Source organism: Phragmites australis, chromosome 2, assembly GCF_958298935.1.
Source record: "Phragmites australis chromosome 2, lpPhrAust1.1, whole genome shotgun sequence".
Taxonomy (NCBI): domain Eukaryota; kingdom Viridiplantae; phylum Streptophyta; class Magnoliopsida; order Poales; family Poaceae; genus Phragmites; species Phragmites australis.
This window is the reverse complement of record NC_084922.1, coordinates 35,811,355-35,837,819: the sequence shown is the minus strand read 5'-3', so window position 1 is coordinate 35,837,819 and position 26,465 is coordinate 35,811,355. Positions and strand designations below refer to the sequence as shown.

Sequence of the window (26,465 nt, the reverse complement as noted above, 5' to 3'; positions counted from 1 at the left end):
CCATTACCTATTTCCAAGAAACAAAGATACAGAGCTGGAACGATGTTCTTGTGCTGCAAACTCTTGGACCAAAATTTATCAAAAATTATGCGGCCTTGCTGTTGGATGGAACAAGCAGCGGTATTCTGTTAGCATGTGATGAGAACTTCTTGACAATCTCGGATTGTCACACAACAGTGCACTCCTTATCGTCTACTGACACCATGCAAGCTGACAACAAAGCTTGGCCCCTAACCATCGTCTATGGACCACAGGGTGATGACCAGAAAATCCAGTTCCTAAATGAGATCACCACCCTTCAGCCTCTAATGAAATCTGAATGGTTGATCAATGGTGATTTTAACCTTATCTATCAAGCTGGAGATAAGAATAACAACAAACTAAACTTATGAATGATGAGACAATTTAATAGAACAGTTGACGATACGAAGCTAACCAAACTCAAGCTCCATGGGCGCAAATACACTTGGAGTAACGGTTAGGCAACATCCAACTATGAAAGAATAGATCGTTTCTTCTGCACATCCGAATGGGACTACTCTTCCCAATAGCGCATCCGAATGGGACTACTCTTCTGCAACATCCAACTACTCTTCCCAACAGCGCATCTCTCAGCATTATCTTCTAGCCATTCTGACCACAATACCGCTTTTACTCGATGGGGAAGCACTTGCACACATGTATTCTGGTTTCAGAATGGAGTCCTTTTGGGTGAAGGTATCAAGTTTTCAAGAAAAGGTACAAGAGGCATGGCACCAGCCGGTACTAGTTTCTGATGAGATCCTCAAAATTCAAGTGAAACTAAATAGGACAGTAAAAGCCCTCAAGCTTTGGAAAAAAACAAAATATTGGAGATCTAGGACTACGTCTACAAGTTGCACGAGAGGTAATACATAGCCTCGACATCGCTCAGGAAACAAGAATACTATCGGATGATGAAAGATGCCTCCATAAATGGCTTCAACAGAAGATAATCGGCCTTGCTGCCCTTGAAAAATCTCGCGCAAGACAACATTCAAGGATGACACACATTAGATTGTCAGACGCCAACACAAGGCTTTTTCACATCAAGGCAAATGCCAAAAGGAGAAAGAAATATATCCCGACCATAAGCTCTGACGAAAGCACTACTACATCACACCAGGCAAAGGAATCATTCTTGTACAGACATTTTCTCGACCACCTAGGCACAAACAAAAAGAAGGAACTTGCCATAAACTAGGAAGCTCTACACTATCCACTTCATGACCTGTCTGTTCTGGAAGCTCCATTTGAGGAAGAGGAGATACATGCTACAATCAAAGAATTGCACAATGCGAAGGCCCCTGGCCCGGATGGGTTAATAGGTATGTTTTTCAAGCATTGCTAGGAAATAGTCAAAGAGGACCTGACTCAAGTTTTAAACACCTTCCACCATTTGGGATCTGAAAAACTTCATTTGATCAACGAGGTGCATATCATATTACTCCCAAAAAAGGAAGGAGCTCAATTTGTGATCGACTACAGGCCTATAAGCTTGATTAGTAGCATCTCCAAAATCATCACCAAGATGCTAGCGAACAGGTTAACACCTCATCTGCAGGAGCTAGTCCCAAAAAATCAGAGTGCTTTCATAAAGAGGCATTGCATACAAGACAACTTCCTATACATCCAGAATGTCATAAAAGGGTTACACAAGGCAAGACATCAAGCTCTTTTCGTCAAACTTGACACTTCTAAAGCATTTGACTCAGTTAATTGGTCTTTCTTGATTGAAGTCCTTCAGACACTAGGCTTTGGCTAGGGATGGAGGGATTGGGTTTCAGCGATTTTGGAGACATCCACCACAAGGTTCATTCTAAATGGGACCTCAGGTCCTGCATTCTGGCATGCCAAAGGCTTGAGGCAAGGTGACCCTCTATCGCTGATGCTTTTTATCCTACCAATTGAACCTCTACAAAGACTCATCGCCGAGGCAGCAACAATCAACATTCTCAAACCAATTCTACCAAGGGTAGCTAACCTTTGTTGTTCCTTATATATAGATGACGTTGTGATCCTGACAAATCCAGATAGAGAAGAGCTTGGTGCCCTCTGGCTGATTTTGGATGCATCTGGCAAATGCTCCGGTCTAGTAACGAATCTAGTGAAAACAGAAATTTACCCAGTCCGTTGTGACAACATCAATATGGATGAAATCCTAGTTGGCTTCCCCGGGAAAATTGGGGTTTTCCATTGTAAATACTTGGGATATTGAAAGTGCATCTAGCCCTTATGTATGGTTTGGTAATTAATGACAATACCTATAGACTAAGAATGTTGTTGAGTTTGTTAGTAAGTTGTTCCATAGGTGATACATGGAGGAGATATATGCATCAAGATGAATGAGCTCTTAGTGATGCTCATAAGAAGAAAGAAAAGCTCATATAAGATTGACGATAAGCATGAATGCTAAGTTACTTGTGTAGATCAAGTAACTAAATATATGCTATTGTCAATAGAGTTTTATAGACTAAACCATGTGCTTTATGTTTAAGAGTGAATTGGGGTTAAAATACATAAGACGACATAAGTTGAATTGAAATCCAATATGCCAAGACTAAAGAACAAGATTGGGCTGCATATATGATAAAGTGAATTTATTGAAAATGTCGGATACAAAATGGTTTTCTATGGCAAGATGATAAATGGCAAGCAAGACTCGGCTGCGATGGACCATCCGGTGGTGAAGGGCAAGCAAATGGCTTGGCACCGAAGGACCAAGACGGTGGTAAAGAGCGAGTGAAGAGTTTGTGCCAATACTGTGTGAGGCCATGGGAAGCTATAGATGATTCACGTCAGTCACATGAAGAATCAAGAAGAGATAGGGTGAATACAATATAGAAGTTGGCAACCCTCAATGTTTGAAAGAAAGAAGATGTACTTGAAGGTATTCAAAGGCTCAAAATTATTCAAATGAGTTTTACATTTGAATTCGAGTACAGATATACCGCACTATTAAGAGGGATACAACGTAGAGCTATTTGTCGTGTCTCAGTCCTCAAGAGTTTGTAATCAACTCAAAGTGAGAGTTTGCTTTAGGAATCCGGTGCGGAAAGTGCGAAAGTATCCAAAATTGGGTTTTGGAGTATTACTAGTTATCAAATGTGTTTAGGATCATGAATTCAGTTGAGATGTGTATCCCTCTAAATAAGCTTTCCGTAGAGTCCAAAATCATTAAAATCGGACTTCGGGATCAAAAGTTATCGTCATTTTTAGAGAGCGAGTTGTGCTGAACTCGGATGTTCTGAGCTGACCTAGATACTTTGGGTTGGCCAGAGTCTCCGAGTTTAGCTCTGAGCTAGGTGGTCTGTTGGGGCCTAAGTGTTTTATCCGGATGTTCCGGGTTGACCTGGATACTCCGGGTTACCGGAGTCTTCGGACTTTGCTCCGAGCAGGGGTGCTTGGTTAAGGCCTAAATGTTTTACTCGGAGGTTTCAGGTTGAACCTAGAGTATCTGCCTTAGCCCAAAAAAAACCTATAACAGCTAGTTTTTGAGAGAAGGGTATAAATACCCCTCACCCCCACCCTTGTTTGCTGCTGCTTGGGTACGAAAGAAAAATATTCTAGAGCCAAAATAACTTTGCCCCACTTCATTTTAGTGTGAGATTTGAGAAAAAAAAGTGAGTTTGGTTAAGAGATTAGAAGATTGAGTGCAAGTGAGATAAACTCCCATCTTGAGCACTGAGTTCATCAGCAAGAAATTCATGAAACTTTGTTATTCATGGGGATTCAATCCCCTATGGGGCTAGACGTCACCGGCGAACACCCAAGGTTGTGGTATGCTGCAGGATATTTGTGAAGACTTCCATTTTGTCTCTAGAATGGAAGAAATCAAGAGTGAAAATCTAAGCTCAAGTGTGACCGAGTTTGTAGAGGAAAAGGGTTGAGAGAAACCCAGATCAAGTGTGACCGAGCCCCTCAACGGAGACGTAGGAACCTCTAGAGGAGGTGTCCAACTTCGAAAAACAAATCTTGTGTCTCATCTCTTGTATCTTTGTTCTTGAGTTCTTGCTTAATATTTATGCATATTGCTCGATCTACTTGCTCATGTGAAATTGATTGTAGGTTCTTTGTGAATATATTTGGAATCATCATTTGAAACACACGACTTCATTCGATTTGAGCTTGAACTTCTTAGGCACCCTTTAATTTCAGTTTCGAGTTCATTCTCTGTTGAACCCGGAAGTTCCGAATTTAACCCAGAAGGTCTGGATTCTGTATAATTAGATCTGAACACAGAGGTTACATATTGAACCCAGAACCTCCGGTGAACAATGTTTTCAGGATTTTCAACTAGAGTTTTCTTACATATCTTTTGCTAGTTTTGAATAATCTTTGTCACCCTAGGATTATAACTTTTACACTTACTTAGGATGATTGTCCACTAGTTGAGCCTAGCATATTTAGGATGTTCACTTGTGAAAAATCCATTAGTTTATTTTCCGCTACAAGTTTAGACCAATGTTAAAATAGGCCATTTTTTTTGTAAAAACACCTATTTACCCCCCCCCCCCCCCCCCTCCACTTCTAGGCGACATCGTTGTCCTTTCAGGACTCCCCTTTCACACAAGAAGGCTAAGGAAAATTGATGTTCGGCCCCTGATAGGCAAGGTTGGTAGCAAGTTACCAAGGTGGCAAGGAAGGCATTTCTCCATTGCAGGATGAGAGACTCTAGTCAAATCCGTTCTCTCCTCGCAGACAACCTACCACCTAACAGTGCTTCCATTACAAAATTGGTTCCAAAAGAAGATTGTCTCATACAACGTAGTTTCTTTTGGAAGGGGGACAAGCCTAACAAGGTTTGTGTCGGACATTGTTTAGTTAATTGGTCGATGATAACCAAGTCAAAAGATAAGGGAGGTCTCGAAGTCGTTGATCTACAGAGATTAGCAAGAGCTTTGCGTCTCCATTGGCTTTGGCTGCAGTGCAAGACGATGACTGCCCGTGGAAAGGGCTCTCTATATCGTGTGACCAGACAAACATAGCTCTTTTTAATGCTTCCATAATAGTAACAGTGGGGAATGGAGACAAAGCGGATTTTTTGAACTCCAGTTGGGTTAACAGGCAAGCACCAAAGAACATAGCCCCTCTAATCTTTGCCAATTCGTGACGAAAGATTTTCTGGGTCAACCAAGGTCTCCACTCACTCGCTGTCATATCTCCAGGACATCATCTCACAAGAGGAATTGCTACAATTAACAGATCTTTGGGAAATCATCAACCAGATCACTCTCCCTCACGGAGAACTGGATAAAATCATATGGAGATGGACTGCAAAGGGGCAATACACGGTGAGCAGTGCATACAAGGCACAATTCCATGGAACAATATATAAACAAAATATGAGGATAGTCTGGAAAGCCAAAGTACAACCAAGATGCAAAATCTTTGCTTGGATCCTCCTGCAACCAAAGATCCTAACTGCGGATAATTTAGTAAAAAGAGGATGGCCTCATGACCAAACATGTCGCATTTGTGACTAGGAAAATGAAACTTCAGACACATCTTTGTAAAGACTATATGTTCACAAAAGAGGTGTGTTTCATCTCCTTGCTAGCTGGAAATTCATAATTTGCCGAGGATGGACCAGTTTCAGACAATTCAAGGATGGAGGCGCTCGGCTGCAACAAAAATTGATAAAAATCTTTGATGGCAATTCAACGGCCTCATCATCTTTTGGTGGAATATATGAAAAAAGTGAAACAAAAGGACCTTCCAAAATACACGCGCCTCGGCCATAGACGTGGCCCACAAGATCAAAGAGGATGCCTTTCAATACCTGCTAGCTGTAGTATATAATCTTAGAAGTTGTTTATCCTTTTGGATCTCTGTTTCTCAGCTGTTATGACCATAGCTGAGCTCAAGAGCTCTAGCGGGTCTCTGCTCTGTTATCCGGCACTTTTGCTTTCTTTTTTTTTTAGTCTAATAAAATCAGCAGATCTCCTCCCGCCTTTTTTATATAAAAAAAAAAGAGAGAGGAGCCCATATGTTACCGAGAAAAATTTAGATGGCCTCAAAAGCTATATATATAATCTGAGTTAGACAACCAGATCAATCCAAACCACTAAACCCCTGAGACGGCCTTTGCTAGCTTCATTGTGAAATTAGATAGCTGCTCAGACCTTTGGGCACTTTGCTTGTTGCATTTAATCTCAAGACTATACTTTCGTGAGAATATACCAAAGCCATCTAGTAATGGGTCGGAACGGCAGGGCCTTAATTTCTTTAGGCTCAGTTTTGCCTCACCCAGATTCTATCTGGCCATTGAAGCTGGGAAGATACATTTCCTATGCACTTTCTGGATTACATTCTAGGACTGCAGATTTGACAGGATATCTGGTACGGCATAATCTCCCATAGAGTCTTAACAAAAGTGAACATATTTGTATGAGTATTACATCGAAATCAGCATAATTACGGTATAAATCAATAGAAAAATATATCTTAGCTGTTTGCATTACCTTCACTTTACTACTGTTGTTGAATCATTGAATATGATAAGGATGAGAATGTTTTCTTGTCGGTAAGGCAAGCTTCTTGATCATATCTGAACTTATCAAGTTGTTGCAGCTTCCTTCATCAATAATGACTCAAACACGATAATCCTTAACTATGAGGAACATCTGAAATAAATTATGGTATTGTAGCTGTTTCGCTTGCTACATTTGAGTGCTTAACACTCGCTGCATAATAAGGGTCCGATAATCCTCTGTGGCAGTGATATCGAATATTTTCTCATGGTCGATATCCGTCTCACGACCATCCTCATCACCTACATGGTTAGCTGCAAGAGCTTATTCATCCTCAACATCATTAGCACTTACATATCCACCGTCTTTTGTTACAATGTATACTCGCTGACTTGGACAATTCTTCATAACGTGGTCCATTCCTTTGCATGGTGGCATACAATCTCGGTCGATCGACCTGTAGAAGCAACCAAAGAAAAGTTCTTGGCTGGACCCTGCACACTTACGAATTTGCTTACCTCGGGAGCGTACGACAGTATCGAAGGTACCACTGAACGCGCCCTAAATAATAGTGGGTCTCCGAAATGGGCACTAAAGTTAGTGGATTTGTGATAGTTTGCCCTAAATATTTGTGGTCTGTGAAATTTACTCTATAACCTAACTCTTAAAAAAATTTCAATTCAAATAATTACTTGAATAATAGAAAAAAGAAAATTTTCATTATACAGTACAATAAAATTTATCCTTTTCTCATTATATATATATATATATATATATATATTCATTTGAATTTTTTAAGAGCTAGTCCTGGTATTCTATACACCAGCACATTTGTTTTGAATTTTTTTTATCTATTGTAACAGTATTTTGAATTTAAGAGCAACGGTATGCAATATTTTTTTATTATTAAACTTGTTGCTCTTACAACAGATGACATGTCTTGTCGTCCCACTCAACGGACAACATGAGCTGTAGATATGTGATTTTTTCAAAACAGACACCTATTTATTATTTTTGCAACTTTTTTATTTAAGAAATAAGAAAATAAAAAATTGGGTACAAAGTTGGGCTGGGCCTTAGGAATGCTAGGCTGCAGATCTGTTGGGCCTGGCCCAGTTCTGGGGTTTGGAAGGGAACATGTGGTGATGTCGTCCTAAAGTCTCTCTGCACTTTGAACCGTGCTGCGGTGGAACTGAGGGATATTTGAAGTGATTTTCATCCGACACGGCGTTCATATTTCTGTTGCTCTTTGTACATACTCCACTCTATGACTAGTAGTTTTTGTTTCTTTTTTTTATGAAACGTACCGACTGTACTTGCTCACACTCGACAGTAAGATTAAATTTGTCTTGAATTTCAATGTGAGATCCTTCATAGTGCACATCTCTCTGTTCAATGATTTGCAACACTCAAATGATATTTTGCCGTGGCACGAGTTCCACTTTCACCAGAAAGTGCTCTGCAGTGGTGCTATAACTTCAGAACAGAACATTGGCAACTATTAAGGCATTGTTTATTTTTCTATTTTGATTATGGATACTAGTTCTAAAAGCAAAACGCAAAAATAAATTATCACAATATAAAAGTTGATTCTCACCATCAATAAGTCAAGTTGTACTTATAAAATCCTACAATTCATAATTTGATAGGAATAAGTTTCTACAGATTCTACATAATAAATTAAATTCTCATAATCTAAAGCTAAAATAAACAACCCTAAATCTCATGCACACAAAATATAATCTTATAATCCAAAAAGTTCACCATTTTCTAGAAGCATTGCTGAACCGAGTTTTGTTTTGAGCTCGCCATGATACTGTCGACGACGAGCTGCCACCAAGGTGCCAATCACCTTCGACGGTCCAAACCAGACACTGACCGTAACAAACGTTCACCCCGATGGCACACTGCATCGCCCATCCTCATTTCTGTCGCCCGACGCTCGGCTTGTACCCACCTGACAAATTAAAGAAGCTGGTAGTGACACGCAGACAAGAGGCTAACGCTTTATATGCGCACAAGCTGCATGGCTACAAAATTCATAGGCGAGGCGACTAGGCCGGTGCGTGCACAAGCATGGCGCATCAGCACAATGGCCGGCACGGCGGTCACCGCAACCTGGAGACGGTGATCGACATGTCGCAGCAGCCGGAGAAGCCGGGCGGGGGGCGGTTCGGCTTCACGGGCGGGCTGGAGTTCACCAGCCTCACGTACACGGTCGTCAAGAAGCAGCGCGGCGCGGGCGGGGAGTGGGAGAAGAAGGACGTGGACCTGCTGCACGAGATCACCGGGTACGCGCCCAAGGGGTGCGTCACGGCCGTGATGGGACCCAGCGGCGCCGGCAAGTCCACGTTCCTGGACGCGCTGGCGGGGCGCATCGCCAGCCTCGACGGCCGCGTGGCGCTCGACGGCGTCGAGATGAGCCCCAGCCTCATCAAGCGCTCCTCGGCCTACGTCATGCAGGACGACCGCCTCTTCCCGATGCTCACCGTGTACGAGACGCTCATGTTCGCCGCCGACTTCCGCCTCGGCTCCGCCGTGTCCGCCTCTGACAAGAAGCTCCGCGTCGAGAACCTCATCGAGCAGCTCGGCCTCACCGTAAGTTATTAACCATGCATGCACGCTTCGAGTAATGGACCACGCTGCTTCTGCTTCAAAACAGAACATTAAGACATCAATGGTACGGTGCAGTCATCAAGAAACACGTACATCGGGGACGAGGGCACGAGGGGTGTCTCCGGCGGCGAGCGCCGACGTGTCTCGATCGGCGTGGACATCATCCACGGGCCGGCGCTGCTGTTCCTGGACGAGCCGACGTCGGGACTGGACTCGACGAGCGCGCACAGCGTTATCGAGAAGGTGCACGACATCGCGTGCGCGGGGAGCACCGTGGTACTCACCATCCACCAGCCATCGTCGCGGATCCTGCTGCTGCTGGACCACCTTATCATCCTGGCGCGCGGGCAGCTCATGTACAGTGGCGGGCCAAAGGAGGTGACTGCGCACCTCGGTCGCATGGGGCGCAAGGTGCCCAAGGGGGAGAACTCCATCGAGCACCTCCTCGACGTCATCCAGGAGTACGACCAGTCGGAGTTCGGCGTCAAGGCGCTCGCCGAGTTCTGCCTCACCGGCCTGAAGCCGCCCAAGCTCACAGGCGCCAACAACGCGGCTGATGGGTTCTCCACCGTGTCCAACATCCCTCCAACGCCGATCACGGGCCCCGGCGGCGAGGATTTCGATCACAGTCTCAGGAGCCAGCACTCCAAGTCTCCATGGAGCGGCGTGCAGCTCACGCCGCCCAGGCGCCCCAAGCACAAGGACCAGCACGGGAGGTCGCACAACCCGCCAAGCTTGTCGCCAGGGTTCCACAACCACCACAGGTACGCGCCGGAGATCGTGATGGGAACGCCGACGCCGCTGAGCAGCGCATACACGGTGAACGAGGACGACTACCTGACGCCGACGCATCGCGTGGCCGCGAACGCGACGGGGGCCCCCGGCGTGGGTATCAACGCGCTCGGGCACCGCGGCAAGTTCGCCAACTCTTACGTGGGGGAGGTGTGGGTGCTGATGCGGCGCAACTTCACCAACATCTGGCGCACACCGGAGCTGTTCCTGTCGCGGCTGATGGTGCTGACGGTGATGGGGTTCCTGATGGCCACCATGTTCACAAAGCCCAAGGACAACACGCAAGGCATCACCAACCGCATCAGCTTCTTCATCTTCACCGTCTGCGTCTTCTTCTTCTCCTCCAACGACGCCGTGCCGGCCTTCATCCAGGAGCGCTTCATCTTCATCAGGGAGACCTCGCACAACGCGTATCGCGCCTCCGCCTACGTCGTCGCGGGGCTCATCACCTACCTCCCATTCCTCCTGCTCCAGTCTGCCACCTACGCTGCCATCGTCTGGTTCGCGCTCAAGCTCCACGGCCAGTTCCTCTACTTCCTCGTCATGCTCTACGCGTCCCTCCTCTCCACCAACTCCTTCGTCGTCTTCATCAGCTCCGTCGTGCCAAACTTCATCCTTGGGTACGTACACATATATATATTTCACAGCTGCATGCATCTTAGAATGCAGAGGCTGAGATAATCTTTTTCCTTTATCTAGAAAATGAACACCTATATATTTCGATTTTGGTCCAAAAAATTTAGCAGTTTTGATTCTAAATTAAAATTTCAGCATCTTGTTCATATTAGCCGTGGCTCAATCCATATAGTAAGCCTGCCTGCTTGAGTACGGCCCATCAGGCTCAGCTGAACGAGTTTTATGGGCTGTGCCAGATTAGCATTTTACATAGCCCATCCACATCCCAAAGAAACGGCCCAGCTATACTTGGTCAACAGCCACAGCATGCTCTAGTCGTTTGATGCATCATGTGTGACGACGAGTCGCTGTGATTGATGCAGGTACGCGGCGGTGATCGCGTTCACGGCGCTCTTCTTCCTCTTCTGCGGCTACTTCCTCAACAGCCACAGCATCCCAATGGGGTGGAAGTGGATGAACACCGTCTCCACGATGAAGTACCCGTACGAGGGCCTGCTGATGAACGAGTTCCGCGGGGACCATGTCTTCTCCGCGAGCCTCAGGCTCACCGGCGACGACATCCTCCGGCAGCTGGCCATCAGCACCGTGGAGGACCGCAAGTGGTGGATGGTGCTGTACCTCCTCGGCTGGGCCGTCTTCTATCGCGTCCTCTTCTACCTCGTACTCCGCTTCGCCTCCAAGAACAAGAGGAAGTGATGAAGCTCAATTACTATATTGGTTCGACAGCTCACTCGGAAGTAATTATTCGTTTACGATGAGAGGAGAAGTCGTGTTCTCATGAAGCGACAAAGCGACGGATTGATTGATTATGCCAAGATTTGTTCTAAAAAAACACTGTAATTTTCAAAGAGATGTTAATTACCCCTGATAGCAACTTTTTTTTTTGTGCTAATCGCAAAAAAAAAAAAAAAGGCGGCCTCTTTGTACTGCCGGGAGAACCTGCAAATGTAGTGACTCTAAACAGCACGTGATCATTCTGATTGAGAAATGGTTGAGTAGGCAGGACAGTACTGACTACCGATCGAGGAAGAAGACTGGAAGCCGCACCTCGTTTCGTGACAGCGAGTGGGTGCTTGCATCTGACTGCGTTTTCGGCCGGCCTGACCTAGCAACGACTCAGAGTCTCAAACTTGGCTCGATCAGCATGGAGAAAACTTCGGCGGCCGCTGGCGGCTCCAACCGTCCGCGCTGTTTCCGCCAACCAGCCGCAGCAGCCATGGACGGAATCAATCGCCTCGTGCTGGAAGCACATGGTCGCCCACTTTCCTCGACCTCAGATTTTCGGCTAAATCATTATCCATTGGATAAGCACAGGTGCTTATATGAATTCTGATCATCATGTTATTTCTGCGAAAATTGTGGTGTCATAGCTTTGAAAAATGAGAAAAGAAAGATGCTCACCACACGAATCTGATCGTGACATGTTAGCAGCATAATGCTTGAAATGAATTTCTTCTGGAAAAAATAGTGGCCCTTTTCTGCCTCAAACCGGCGCGCACCGGGGTGATAAGATTATGAACAACGAATAATCGAGCAGCCAATTAGGAAATTGGACAAAGTCCTCTGCTCCTTCACCAGCTCTTCTTTTTCCTCTTTTTTTCTTTGAAAGCTACCATCAACAGCAATATTATTATTCATTATCCTAATGTCTGAGAGGGAGAAAAAGAAGTCACCACGTTCACTCTCAAGCTCACAAAATTCACAGTTCATTTGAAAAGAAAAATGATCTAGATCACTCATTGTTACGAACATCTAACGGTCTAGATTAAACAAAGAGTCCATATCAAATACGATGATATTAATAAGTAGCTAAATTCATAATTGAAAATTATAGAAAATTAGTAGTTTGATTTTTATATGGTTTGAGAAGAAAAATATCTAAATAAAGAGTCCAAATAAAATAAAAATTAATAATAAAAAGAGACTAATTTTTAATCAAATTTCATTGTGATAAAATATTACAGCGAGGTTAGCCATGCTATTAATGCGGATCATATCAAATATAGTTTTTTTTAAAAAATCAAATACCTTAATAAAGAGTACATGTAAAATATAATTAATCAACAGCTAAAATTCATAATAAAAATAATAAATTTTTTTAAAATTCTTACTAAGATAATAGATTAAGAAATACCGTGTAGATTAAAACCATCGCATCAAGCATGCAGCAGGCAAGTCACAACACGCAAGCAAGACAAACTTTTCTAATTTTAGTTGTGCTGTCTATACCTGATGTATGATTTTGGCAGTTGAGCAAAACAAATGTGAATTGAACCAATGCATGACTACGATTCGGTACAAGTTTAGAGCATAAATATTTTTCTCTACCTCTAATATAATTTTTATCTCTTCGTCTAATTTATGTGTTTTGTAACTAAATAACACTAATCCCATAAAAAAGTTAAAGAGACTATTTTTTAATAAAAGTTATCGTGACAAAAATACTATGACGAGATTAATTAAGCTATTAGCATGGATCACATTACTGATTATTATTACCAGCGATATGATTAGCACATCTGGGTAGTGGTTCGCCGGCCTACCTTGTCTCTGGGTCTGGTCAGTGGCGGATCGAAAAAAATTAAAAGGATGTATCTGTTCTAACAGACTAACATGATATATCAAATATCATAAACACTATATCACAAGTCCAATAAAAATAAGCTTCAAATTAAACAAAATGCAATATAAATTGTTCAAACAAAAGTATCAATTAGTTTTACATGAATATAAATTTAAATTATATAAAAATACTACTTTAATGTCACACGACAGATGACCTATATTTTAAAATCGCTTGATTTTGGTTTCTTTCGAAGAAAAAATTGGAACAAACAGTATAGCATTTAGTAATGATCTTAAACCGTCAAGAATTCAAAATTAACCTCTGAAAAGCTTAAATTCAGACTAGATCCACACTCAGTAGAAGGTCCTCTCAAGGTCCCAACTTTGAGCTGAAAAAACGCCATAACAGATCAATTTCCACCAAAATGATCCAAATTTACTAACCAAACTGCCTCTGAACCGCATTTATCCTACAGACATAAACGCCATCCAAAGCAAAGCTCTAAAATTTTTAACAGTAGCAGATTTTGCAGTAACAGAACATCCTCCCACCTCACAGATTTAAAACTCCTCCACTACCGATGCATGCCCGCCCAACCCAAACGTGGAGGGAGCGCACGCGAGCGAGAGGGCAATGCAACACATCTTGTGCTTGATCTCGTGGACGGTGCTCTCACCGTCCTCGACGTCGGGCACCAAATCCGGCAGCACACGCCCGGGGCCTGGGTCCCAGCGCACGACGCGACGATGGCGTAGGTTGGCGACGCAGGCGGCTGCGAGCGCCGTGAACGCGGTGGCGTGGCGACCCCAGCCGCCGTGAACAGGACCTCGGATTGGAGCCTGGAGGCACCGAGGCGATCAGGGACGCCTGTTGTCACGTCGGGCACGAGCGAGCTAGGCATCGGAGAGTTGAACTTGGCCAGATCCTAGGATCCAAGGGGTGCTCTAATTTTTCCGGGTGGGCCTCGGCCACCCGATGACCCCTGGATCGGTCCTGCCAGCTGGACAGCTGATAAATAGTTTAGCAGCATCAGATGTGTACTCCAAATACTATTATCACAATGCTGATAGCATTTTTCAAGCTTGCAACGGTTGCAGAAAGATCAAGCTCCATTAAAAATCGGCGGCAAAACGATAACTCTTACGCCCTTCTCGTTGGACCTGGGGCCCAAAATGCACACGTCTGCTGATTTTTGTCCCCATCGCAGCCTCACTCCCTCGGACAAATTTGCATCGACCACCTCGGCACCGCTCGTGTTGTTTCAGTGACCCCACTTTGGAAAAAAAAATTATGTGCAGCCGTCCTATTTATATGAACGTTATTTTTTTTAATGTAGATCTTAAAATAGTGAACGTGATCTACTCAATGTTAATCATATCTATCAAATAATGAGCCTACAAAATAATATTTTATTTAACAAGATTAAATTATTTAGACAGTTTTATAGAATAAGACATCTGCAGCACTGTTGCATATGATCCCCTCCCCGGCCGCCCGCTTCTCTATTTAGCTTGGCAATCCGGGGCCCAAATTAGAAAGCGGTCAAGCTAGGCAGCCTACAGAAGGAAGCGAAACCTGTCGTGCTTGCCTCGAGGAAGGAGATGGGTGTGAGCGTTCGACCTCCCGTGGTGAAGCTTCGGCGGCATCAGGAAGGGTGCGAGGCCGACGGCGACGTCGCGTCGTTCGCGGTGATGTACCTCTACGGCGACGTGCTCGAGTCGGTGGTGGAGCGCCTCCCGGCCGCCGATCTCGCCGCTGCAGCGCGGGTCTCGCGGGAGTGGCTCCGCGCGGTGCGCGCCGCGCTGCGCCGGCGCCCGCGGCGACTGCCCTGGCTCGTCGTGCACCTTCAGGGCCGCGGGCGCCGGTCCGCCGCGGCGTACGACCCGCATTCAGGCGCGTGGCTCACCGTGCCGGCCCCGCGCCACGCCACGCCGTCGCACGTCCGCCTCGTCCGCGGGGCACGCGGGGACCGCGTCTGCGCGCTCTCCCTCTCGGGCCTCAACGTCGCGGGCGACCCGCTCGGGACGGCCGCGTACGTCGCCCTCAAGGCCCCCGGCGTGTGGCGCGTCGACCCGGTGTTCGCCGCGGTGGGTGACCGCATCGTCGCGCTCGGCGGCGCGTGCCAGCTGGCGCTGGCCGACGGCGAGGACGCCTCGGCGGTGGAGGTCCACGAGGGCGGCGGCTGGGCGGCCTGCGAGCCGATGCCGGACGCGCTCCGCGAGTCCGCCGCGGCGACGTGGCTCTCGGCGGCCGCCACGGACAAGCGGGTCTACCTCGTGGAGAGGACCACCGGGTGGGCGAGCTGGTTCGACCCGGCGAACCGGCGGTGGGGCCCCACCCGTCTCCTAGGGCCGGACGCCGCCGTCTCCGCCTGGGGCGTCGCGCCTGGCCGCGCCGGTGACGACGAGCGGCTCGTCCTGTTCGGCGCGAAGCGGGTAGTCAAGGAGGCAGAGTGCAGAGTCGTCATCCAGGCATGGGAAGTGGATGGCGACACTCTGGAGCCGATCCCCTCCTTGTCGAACGACGCAATGCCGAGCGAGATGTCAGAGAGGCTGTTCCCTCGCGACGACGAAGAGGAGGAGGACGAGGAGTACTTTGACGGCACGCCGCTGTCGATCGGGGTGTGCGGCAACTCCACTGGCGGTTACGTGTACAATGCGGCCGAGCCAGCGAACGGCGCGGTGCTATACGAGCTGCGGGAGGGGGAGAAGGCCAAAGGGAGCGGCACCGCCGCCGTGGCGCGGTGGGATTGGGTGCCGTGCGCGCCCGCTGTGCGGGCCGAGCCGCTGGGCCGCGCCATCCTCGCGTGCTCGCCGGTGGGGCTGGACGAGCTGGCGCGGGATGTTGGACCGCGGGACCCACGGGCATGTATTACCGCACACTGAATCTATTAATGATACCAACCGCTCCGATATTGCAACTTGCAAGCAAAAGTTCTGGAACGAAAATATATCCTACGATTTGATTTGTGAAGTGTTGCTTTACTCAAAGCTGCAGCATTTGCCCATCTTCTTTTTGACTTCTCGATGCTAATCACTCCTTTGTGAGTCATGACAAGTGTTGTATGTTTTGTTTCTGAATATGCGTTTAGATTTAGGTGAAGTGGTGAACAGAACAGAAGCAGTAAAAAGGTAGCTGGTCTCTACTGTATTTTTGAGGAAAGTAAAAAAGAAAATCAGTGCCATACTCTGTCTGATGAAATCTTACACTGGATCTCAAAATATAGAGAAGCTTAGAGGATTGTTAAGAAAATAGGATGCTATACTTGCAGGTAGAAGAACTAGTATGATTGGCGCGTCTACACGGCGTCTATTTTTATTTTGCTGTATAAAGCATGACAAAAAAAACTAAAAAAATTAGGTTAACAAATTTTGTACATTTTAATATTTATTTATGAAATTATTAATGTCAAACACATTCAATTAATTATAGAGACAACAATAATACTTTTATGCATGCACATAGTTTTAACATGTAGATGAAAGTAATACTAACCTACAAAAAATTGTATAATATTTTTTTGAGTTTTAGATATTTTATTTGCATTTTAGATTTTTTTCAGCCGATTTATTAATGTAGCTAATATTCATTTTGATATTTTTCTAGAATTTTTCAAAAACAAATTACATATGCATGTATACATATATGTATATATACATATGTATATATGTATACCTGTGTGTGTGTATATATACCTACCTATAGTATTGATTCGAGAAGAAGGGAAAAGAGACTCAAGTGAGATCTGAGTCCTCCAAAAATCCTTTGGTACTTCATGACTTTTCTGATTTTATATGCAGTTACAATAAAAATCACCGTTGCATTCTGAAAAAGATCTTGTCAATGTCGGGAAAAAAACTATCTTTCGTGATCTTAGATGTACCTGTGTACTACTTGTATGACTCAGCTGCTGGCTCCACTCCGGAACTAAATCGGTCCAACACTTCAAAGCTCCGTCAGCCGCCTGCCGTGGAATCCTAATATGAGTCCATCAAGGCGGTGGGTATGCCTCGTAAAGTAGTACGTACCGAGATTGCAACATCAAGATCAAGGCGGTGTCTGCCAATCGCCAATGCGGCAATGTCAATGACAAATAAAGGAACGACGCAGAAAGTGATGATGGCCTGCTCGATCTAGTTGAAGAACTTTATTTGGCATTGACATTTTGGGGCTGGTAGTGTCAATTCGTCTTAGTCTTTGGGATCCTCTATTCTCTCAGGGCTTATGGTAGTTTAATCTCTCTCCCTGCCGTTTCTTTCAGTATCTGTCTGATCTGGATGTAAGACTCAAACTATTTCATTATCAAAAATAATGGAAACATTGAACCAATGGTCGGCCCATTACGAACGGGAAACTGCCGGTGCCATCGCTGGAGAAGGATGATGTATATTGTGTTTGTGGAAAAAGAGGATGTATATCATGCCCTATGTTGATGTCCAAATGCTAAAGCTTTGTGGAATGATATGTGAGAAGTATGGTCCTCACCACCGGCTGAAAAACTTCAAATTAAAGGTACACAGTGGTTGCTATATCTCTTGAATAATATTTTAGATACTTATCGTATGTTGTTGCTTATGCTCTGTCGGTGGAGGCTTCTTGGGAAGTTATGTGCAATCTTTGTTAATAATCAAGCAGGATCCACATCGAGACATGACTAAGGGTAAGCAGGTTGTTGTCTACTCTTTGGAAGAGATACGATGTCAACAGCAAGACACAGCTTCGAGGTCTTCGGTGTTGAATCGTTGGTCTCATCCCCTTCCCGGTTGGCATAAACTGAATATTGATGGGTCCTTTGCCGCACAGGATGGGGGCGAGTATTGGTATGGTTCTACGAGATAGCCATGGCTGGGAGGTTGTCACCGTGTGTAGGCCACTGGTACGATGCACTGATGCCTTGGAAGCAGAACTAACGGCCTAAAAGGATGGAATCGAGTTAGCACGATAGCACACAAACACACCGATAATCGTGGAGTTTGATAGCACCACGGTGATCCACCTAAATGAAGCGTGAGAGGAGGACATATCGGTTCTTACCCACCTAGGGTGCATTACGTTAGAGAACAAGGTTGGATGAGATATGTATATCCCTATTTTTTGGATGGGTGCATCAATTTTCTATTTGGTTGGATAAATGAGATAAGTTAATTTTCTGTTTGAATGGATAGATGGGATGGGCTGTAGATTGTGCACATTCATATTTATATGCATTCCACAAGCCTTTGGATGCATTTGTGCATGTTTGAGTTTGTTTGAATTCAAATTGAATTAAAAGTAGAATATCACATGAAATGATAAAAAATAAATATAAATAGAGCATTGTAAATGAACTCATTTTTTCACCAAATAACATAGGGCTATAAATACTTTTAGAAATTATTATTCTGCAGGAGAAGAATATTAGTGAATTTTTTAAGATTTTTTTGGAATTTCTTTGAGGTCTTAAAAATTGCTAGAATTTTTGGGAGTAGCCCTCATTGAAGATTTTTTATTTTGAAATGTACATGGGATATCGAAATGAATCCTTTGAAAATAGACTTATCATGAATTATAGAACCTAAAAAAATATTTCGTTATTTTTGGACCACGACAACCCCACTATCAAATAGAGAAAAAGGAAGAAAAAAATTTAAAAGCAGTTAGGTACTATTTATCCGACCCACTAGTCATCCGCTCTAGGGCTAAGTCAAGGATGTGGACCGAAGTTGAACACCCTCGTTCAATTTTTTTTTAGATCGGATGATCCCGAATCTGACGAAATATTCTCTAAGTGGATGACTCCATCTAATCTGAGTTCTCCAACTACCTGGACGGTCTCATCAGGCTATTTTTTTTATTAGATCATCTGAATCTAAGCGAATATTCTCTAAGATGGATGACTCTATCCAATCTGAGTCATTCAACTAAACACCATTCAGACTTATACATCAAATCAAATACACTCATAGCGAAGGAGGCTTCTGCTCACTAGTGAAAGGATTTTGGAATTTATGAAAGTTAATCTATGCCAGAACAAAGTTAGCCATGAGTTAGTGAATCATATCCGAATGCATGGTACATCTATGATTTGGATAAGGTAGAATAATAATATTGTAACTTATCTGGGTGATGATTAATATATTCCCTTTCAAAAAAAATGGAAATGGGTTTTCCGTTGTCCGAAAAAGTATATCGATGACTCCGCGGTCAACGTGACCAGTAACTGGCATTTCGGCACCTCGAAACCACGACGACAGTGCATGAATACTCTTTTTCAGTAAAAAAAGAAAGAAAGTAGAGTACCTGGTCACTACCAGAAATCACGAACCAGAGTGCTCCTTGCACAGCAGTTGCACGTCTGCACCCCATAAGGAGCAAGTTGCCGATAGTACTTCTCTCAGGAAACAAAAAAGATAAGCTTCCTCCCAGTCTCGGGCAAGTTGCCGGCACAAATTCATAAGTTAATGCCAATTGGGGACGCTGCCCGTCGGAAATCCTAGCGACTAATCCTTAGAGAGACCATTTCCCCAAAGAGGAGATGGGCAGCCTCCCTATAAGAGGCAGGGCAAGCTCAAAGTTCCAGCCATCTTCAGTGTGCCGTTCTTTCGACTTATTGTTGTAGCTAGGAGTAGGATTCACACCGGTCTCTTTTTCTCTTGTATGTGGCAACGAGGTTGGGGCTTCTTGCTGATATTTCTGATCGTTTTCATGGTTTTTTTAATTTTGATGTGATGTTTGAAGCTTCATTTCCTCTCCTTGTGAGTTGTGACTGTCGTTTTCGTGAAATATCGTGTCTGTATACTGGTGCAAAAACTTCCAATCCGGCTGTGAAGCAATCGCACGTCACTCGACTGTGGAGGCTTGGAGTTCATCTGCCTCCAATCCTCTCTGTGAAGCAAGCGCACATCACTTGTTTGTTTTCATTCCTTCATTTTTTATAATTTTTTTCTCCTCTTGTTTCTGATAACAGAAGCTTTTTCTGCACTGTAAATTTCGAAGTTGTTTTCTGGTCGTATAATATGTGATGGGATATGTTTTCTTGTTGAGACAAAAGGCCCTTGGATCTGCATGTTTGTGCTGGAGTATATGCATGACATGTTAGAAGAACCTAGGTCTGAAGTTTCCTTTATTTTGTCAATGCCGCTTTCTTGCGAGATGGTAATTTATATCAAGCACAAAAATCTTATATTCACCAAAACAAACACAGTTAAGTGATGCATGATGAATTGATGAGATTTTGATGTCGAAAGCGGTTGCATTGAGATACCGGGAAGGATATAGTTCGTAAGGTTGCAAGGGAAACTCTGATTTGCTTCGAACTGTTGGCCAGCACAAAGTCAATCAGCATACTGATACCACGCCATGTTTTGAAATTGCTTATTGCGTCAAATACAACTAAAAGAATGCTTGTGCCCTGAATCGATCAGTTCTAAATGTCCTATTCATGAATCATTGAACAGGCACAGCAATAGCAAATACTCTGAAAACTATATTCGCAGAAGATGCCTTTTCAATCAACGTTGCCACAGCGCAAAACCTCCAAGAAGCTTGCTCTAAATAAACTAAAGAAGTTTTTACGCTTTCACTAGCCAAACGCAGAAAAAATATCTCAAAAAAGGTGATTCACGATGCACCTATTTCAGTGTTGCAAAACTGAATCCAGTAGCTTACATGACCGGTAGGTCCTCCAAAGGGAGAAGAGACGAATGACCAACAGAAAAAGGAAGACAGAACTTTGATTACCTAGCATTAACAGGGACTGACTAAATGACAATGACATAGTGGGTTGTCACCAGTCTGTGAACAAGAATATTCCTTCTATTTTTACATTTGTTTTGCAAGGGTTTCGTGGAGCATTAAAAAAAACCAAATCTACACATATCTTCAGACAAAATTGATTGTCCAGCTTGTGAAACTCGGAATTTGATCCACATGAAGAGCATGTAAACACGGTATGAATCAGCATTCTACATCGTGTACAGCTCAGCTCTCTTATTCGCATTTTATTCGTTTCCAGCGTCATTCCTACCAATTGAACAAATTCTCTGCACTTACTCAGCAGAAGCGCACATGAAATGTAATCCCTAAAGCAATGCTAAGCTTTGCAAACATGTCAACTGGCTCCATGTAGTCCAATTTACAGTAGGGACGCTATGCCCATGTTTCAAAGTCCTACCAAAGCTGCTGCAACTCAGGGATCTGGAATGTCTGAAGAGGGAAGAAACCTCATCAGGAAGCTTGAGAGTGACCATACACAAATAACACCAAGAATTTGAAGAACAGTCAGTAATGCTCCTAAGGAGTTCATGATAGCCAAAGTTTGATTTGTCGTCTCTGTTCCTCTAACAGAAAATGTGAGTGCTGTCACCAGCTGAGCAGCCCTGTTCAGTTGGTGAAGCCTGTATACCTGGAAGGATGGGGAGGAAAACGAACATGCTGAGTACTAATTGAAGCATTTCACTAGAGGCAAGGATGACTATTATGCAAGAATTAAGTGCTTATCCTTCCATAAGGAAACACCAACATGCAATTGTTTCATTGGTCAAAATGAACATGCGCAGAGAAGGGGAAATCAGCAATGGCACACATGAATAAGCAATAATGAGTATAGACAACCTGACCCTAGCTTCTACATAAGTATGCACACAGTCTTAGTTTTTGTCATGCAGGAAAATGCAGCTAATCATGGTGGGCAACTAAAGAGCATCATTTAGACAGTCACACTAAGAACATGCTCATTGCTAAACTATGCTTGTAAACATAGCATGCATGCACCTACGCTTTAGATGAGGGAAACAAGATGTTAACGACAAAGATCTACAAGTACTGACAGCTACCAGGAATCCAGAAAATGTCATTCTGAATTTCTCTTTTGTGTTTTTAACCCTCTATCAGAACAGAAACTTTTACATCAACAAAACAATATATTGGCTTATCATCATATTGTTTCTCATAAATACCAATTTTTTTGGACTTTGTGACTCCAGCATATTTGGTACCTAATTTGTATAAATAAAAATATCAGAAATTTATCTACTAGACAAGTCTACTGTATTATATTTCTTAACTTCCATATTTTCCTCACTTAATTGCTGCTCTTAGATTCTTCAAAAGCTGCCCCAAAATTACCTGATATACTGATACTCCCAAGTCCCAAATCCCAAACATCAGATATGACTGATCAGATCATAGACTCAAGAGATTGAATATAAGACCTATACATTCCACCCATCCACACTCAACTATAAGTCTATAACCAGAAAGCACAACTAATTAAACACTTGTTCTCTCAAAAAGACAAATTAAACATCCACTTCAGGATGCAATAATACCAAGATAAATTTAAGAACAAAATTACCTTGAAAATAATAGGAATAACTGGCCAAGAAGGTGATTTTCGATGCCGTGCATACTGCTCGAATGCGAACTGTACAACAAGTCCTACCAAATAAGGGGCAAGAGTCGCTGATGCTGCAGGACCAGTCCAAGGCCAGACCATGCCCATTGTCAAAAGAGGTATTATCAAGCTCAGAACCATTGTTGTTACTGAAGAAATACGGAAAAATCTGGATTTTGACCAAATGTAACTCTTTGGTGCTACTTGCTGCAAAGGTCTCCAGACTTTATCAATCAAGAAGACAAAAATTGCAACTCCTCCATAAAACAAAGCCTCGGTAAAGAATAGTATAAGAAAATCTGCAAACAAGGACAAAATCCATCAGGCAGTGCATGTGTCTGACTATGAATGGGGATATTGCTGATCTTTTTGAATAAATACATAAGCTAGCACATTAATTATGTGAGATATGCCAAGATGGATCATTTAGGCAACATATTGTAATGCTGTGAGTTGTATCGGGGGGCAGCAAGACATGGCGCAACACAGAACCAACTTCCTTTTGAACTATAACTACTTATATATATGCCTTCTGGCAGGAATAAATGCTACAAATAGAGACAGATATATGATAGGGTAATCAGCATAATTATTTTTCATCCATTATTACAACATGGAACTAGGAGATGCACAGATCTAAGTTCACTACCGTAAGGCTGTAATTAACGAAAACATGAGATATATAATCATCTATCAAGGGAAAACCACAATCATGAACTATCAAAGAGAGCATACCTGTCAACAGGGAATCCTCAAACACAGCTGAGAGTACTTTGCGCAAGTACAGCGATGGAAGAACCAAGAACGACACAAGGATAGTTGGACCAACAAACCAAACTAATCTAGATGCTTCCTTGCCAGGATGTGGCACACTCTCCACAGTTGTCCTTTGATAGTTGCTGCCCTGAAACGAGATGAATCCTGGTTTTCCAGCACCCTTGTCAGTGAAGTAAGAAGAGCTGTCAGATGCAGGGGCATCTTCAGTTCTACTTTCTGTCCCTTCTAAAACCGGCATGTCTGAGGTAGGTGAAACAATTGGCTCCTGCTTGTCCATAGCAGCGAAGGATATAATTCGCTTGATATGAAACCGTCCATCATGGTTGCCAGTGCTGCTAAAAACTTGGCCTGTTAGCGTGTAGTGAAAAAATTAGCACAAAGTGTTATTCAGATTCAATAAAGAGCTTATGGAAGAAAAGCAAATGAACCATGGGAAGAAATTACCTATTACAGTACCTACATGATGCATCCTAAATCCACTGACTCTCTGAATTGGAAATGGCCTCGCAAACTGAGAGATATAAGCTGTGTCAGTACATTTGTCAATTCGCAAAAACCAGACAATAAAAGATCTCTTCATGTTCATATGCAAAACTACTGAAATATACAGAGTATGGACTAGGTACCAGTGATTGTGCTCATGTTAAGCGAATTTTGAATTTGTGTCTCCAAATGTTCGTGACAAATTCATTTCTTTCGGTTGGGGCATATGTATATAGGGGGATTCTACGAGCATGCGCCTAAACGAGTACTCAAAACCCTACCTAATCCCCAGCGAAGAAACAACCAAATAAGCAACAATCACATGAAAATTTCTAGGTGTACGAGGAGGAGATGGGATTGCCTTGGCATAGGAGTAAGCGAAGGAGCTGAAGCGGCAGCGAGGAGAGGCGGAGAAGGCGCGCGCGGACGGGGAGGCGGCCCCTGGCCGGAGCCGGAGGGCGGGGCTTGCCACGGCGGCCATCGGCGTCCGCCGCCCGCTGTGTTATCTGCAGTGGCGGGGGAGGACGGTGGTGGGGACGGGCACCGCAGGCGCAGGGGAGTGCGGCCGCTTGGCCCGGTCCGGTTGGTCTGGTGGTGCCGTGGTGGCGGTCGCCTCGCCTGCCGCGCACGCGCCGTGGTCCGGGGCCCGCTTGTCATTCTGGTTTGGACGCAAGCCGTCGTTGGGCTGTGATTGCACGCGCATAGGATTTTCTGGGCTGCACGCTGGGCAGGCCTGTTGCCGAGGCTTAGAAGTAGGTGGGCTCACGGAGAAAAGAGTATCAGCTCGCGGTTTCCAACGGAGTTTTTTATTTTTATATTTTAAAAATAAAAATTGTAAAACTTCGACGTCCGATTGAAAAATTGTAAAAGTATGCTACTGTCACCAGTTAGAAGGGAGACAGGTGGAGTTTTTTATTTTTATATGTTGAAAATAAAAAATTTGTGAAACAAGACGTCCGATTGAAAAAATTGTAAAAGTAGGCTATTGTCACCGAATTACAATGGGCAATAGATTTCAAAAGAAAAAGATGTTACTTTTTTGACATGTTAAAAAGTAAAAAACCATCATGTTCTATTTCTCTTTAAATTCAAAATAATATTAAAATAGCCATAAAAAATATGTTGTGGAGGATGCTATAATTTATCTCTCAAAAAATTTCAACTCAAACAATAACTTTTACAATGAGAAAAAAAGAAAAATTTTATTGTACACAATTTGTCAAACTATGTACAAATTATTTTTTTCTGATTTTTTTAGAGTTATCATAGTATCCTCTACAAAATATTTTTTTGAATTTTTCATTACTATGTCGATAGTGTTTTGAATTTGAAGAGTAATAGAATGCAATGTTTTTTTTATTTTTTAACCTCGTTAGAAGGATGATATATTTATTTTTTTAAACCTATCACCTGTTGAAAGGGTGATAAGTGCATGTCGCCTTTTCAATGGGAGACAATATCCTATTTTTGTAATCTTTTCAAACTAACGCCTAATTTTGCAATTTTTTATTTTTGAAATATATAAAAAATCGTTTCCGACGTGTTGTAGACTAGCAGTAGTTTTAGGCCGCGTCATGCTCGCTGTTGTCTTCGGAGCCATCATCTCCTAGCTCTGTGAAGCTTATCGGGCTGCGCTGTGGAGGCCATGCTTAGAGATTCCAATGGCCCCGTTACCCGCTACCCGGCGGGTAATTACTCTATTAGGAGCCAAGTATGGGGCATTTTTCTTACCCACAGGTTGTTAACGGTCAAAACCATCACACATTGGGTGAAGCAGGTTCGAGTTTGCTTTCCTGGTACTCGTACCCGTTTACCCATACGTCCCCAACCTCTGTGCAGATCCGGCCCATATGTGGTAGCCCAACTAGTCCAAGCAGCAAGACGGGACAACTTGTCTAATGAAACCCTAGCCAATACTAGCCCAAGCGACGGTGCCAAACTCGACGATGAGTACGGGGACACTATGCTGCCACAGAGCACATCGGAGGCTGAGGTGGACCCGTCGTCCGCGCTGTCGTAGCCCCCCTCGTCGTCTCTATCGTGGTGCCCCATGAGGAGTCAAGGTCATGCAAGACCAATGCCTTGTCGGTGGCGATGATGCACCTTATCCACTCATGGTTGCATATGACGGCGTGCTCACGGTCGATGGCGGAGGAGTAGATAAAGAGCGGGTCAAGGAGACAGTGGACACATCAGCGCCACCTTGGCAACATCGACTAACTTCAAGGCACCCATCACTGCGTCCATGCATACCCTTAGCCACCTCGTTGCCAGTCTGCCACTGTAGGATAACAGGGGATCCTCCCCGCCCTCCGTCGCCTACTCGTCCTCCCTCGGCGACAGTTGGCTCCACTGCTAGTCTCCACCCCTGTGCCACCGAATCCCCATTGGAACCCACCGAATGACTGCCTTACCCTCTGGATCCACACCGACCGACTGTCCAAGTGCGGCTGCCTTACCCTCCCGACCTCCACCACCCCACCCAACTCCAGTGGTCGCCGCAGTCGCCAACCACTAGCCCGCCATAGGCTACAGACGAGTACGGGTGTGGGTAAGCCATTGGGTACCCGTTACCCACACGGGTATGGGAAAATATTGTACTTGTGTACGAGCATGGGTATTGTACTAGGCATGTTTTTTGACATGGGTACGGGGTGGCACTATCCCATGAGTCCAGACCCATTGCCAACCCTAGCCGCGATGCGTCTCTACCAGCGCGTTGGAGTGGCCT

At 44.2% G+C, this 26,465-nt stretch overlaps 3 protein-coding genes across 3 annotated transcripts; 2 read left to right on the top strand and 1 right to left on the bottom strand.

Annotated features, from left to right (window-relative positions):
* Positions 1-8,554: 8,554 nt before the first annotated feature.
* Positions 8,555-11,404, top strand: LOC133910042 (ABC transporter G family member STR2-like). Its single transcript, XM_062352566.1, has 3 exons — positions 8,555-9,089; positions 9,183-10,519; positions 10,898-11,404. The coding sequence occupies exons 1-3, from the start codon at positions 8,568-8,570 to the stop codon at positions 11,229-11,231; spliced, it is 2,193 nt and encodes a 730-aa protein (XP_062208550.1). The 5' UTR covers positions 8,555-8,567; the 3' UTR covers positions 11,232-11,404.
* Positions 11,405-14,552: 3,148 nt separating this feature from the next.
* On the top strand, positions 14,553-16,074 carry LOC133908568 (F-box/kelch-repeat protein At1g23390-like). Its single transcript, XM_062350645.1, has one exon. It carries the CDS (start codon positions 14,703-14,705, stop codon positions 15,984-15,986), a length of 1,284 nt encoding a protein of 427 aa, XP_062206629.1. The 5' UTR covers positions 14,553-14,702; the 3' UTR covers positions 15,987-16,074.
* A 4,589-nt stretch (positions 16,075-20,663) lies between these two features.
* LOC133908567 (uncharacterized) lies at positions 20,664-24,339 on the bottom strand. Its single transcript, XM_062350644.1, has 5 exons — positions 24,096-24,339; positions 23,696-23,762; positions 23,210-23,599; positions 22,436-22,773; positions 20,664-21,484 (listed from the first exon to the last, which is right to left on the bottom strand). The coding sequence occupies exons 1-5, from the start codon at positions 24,213-24,215 to the stop codon at positions 21,269-21,271; spliced, it is 1,131 nt and encodes a 376-aa protein (XP_062206628.1). The 5' UTR covers positions 24,216-24,339; the 3' UTR covers positions 20,664-21,268.
* Between the last annotated feature and the right edge of the window lie 2,126 nt (positions 24,340-26,465).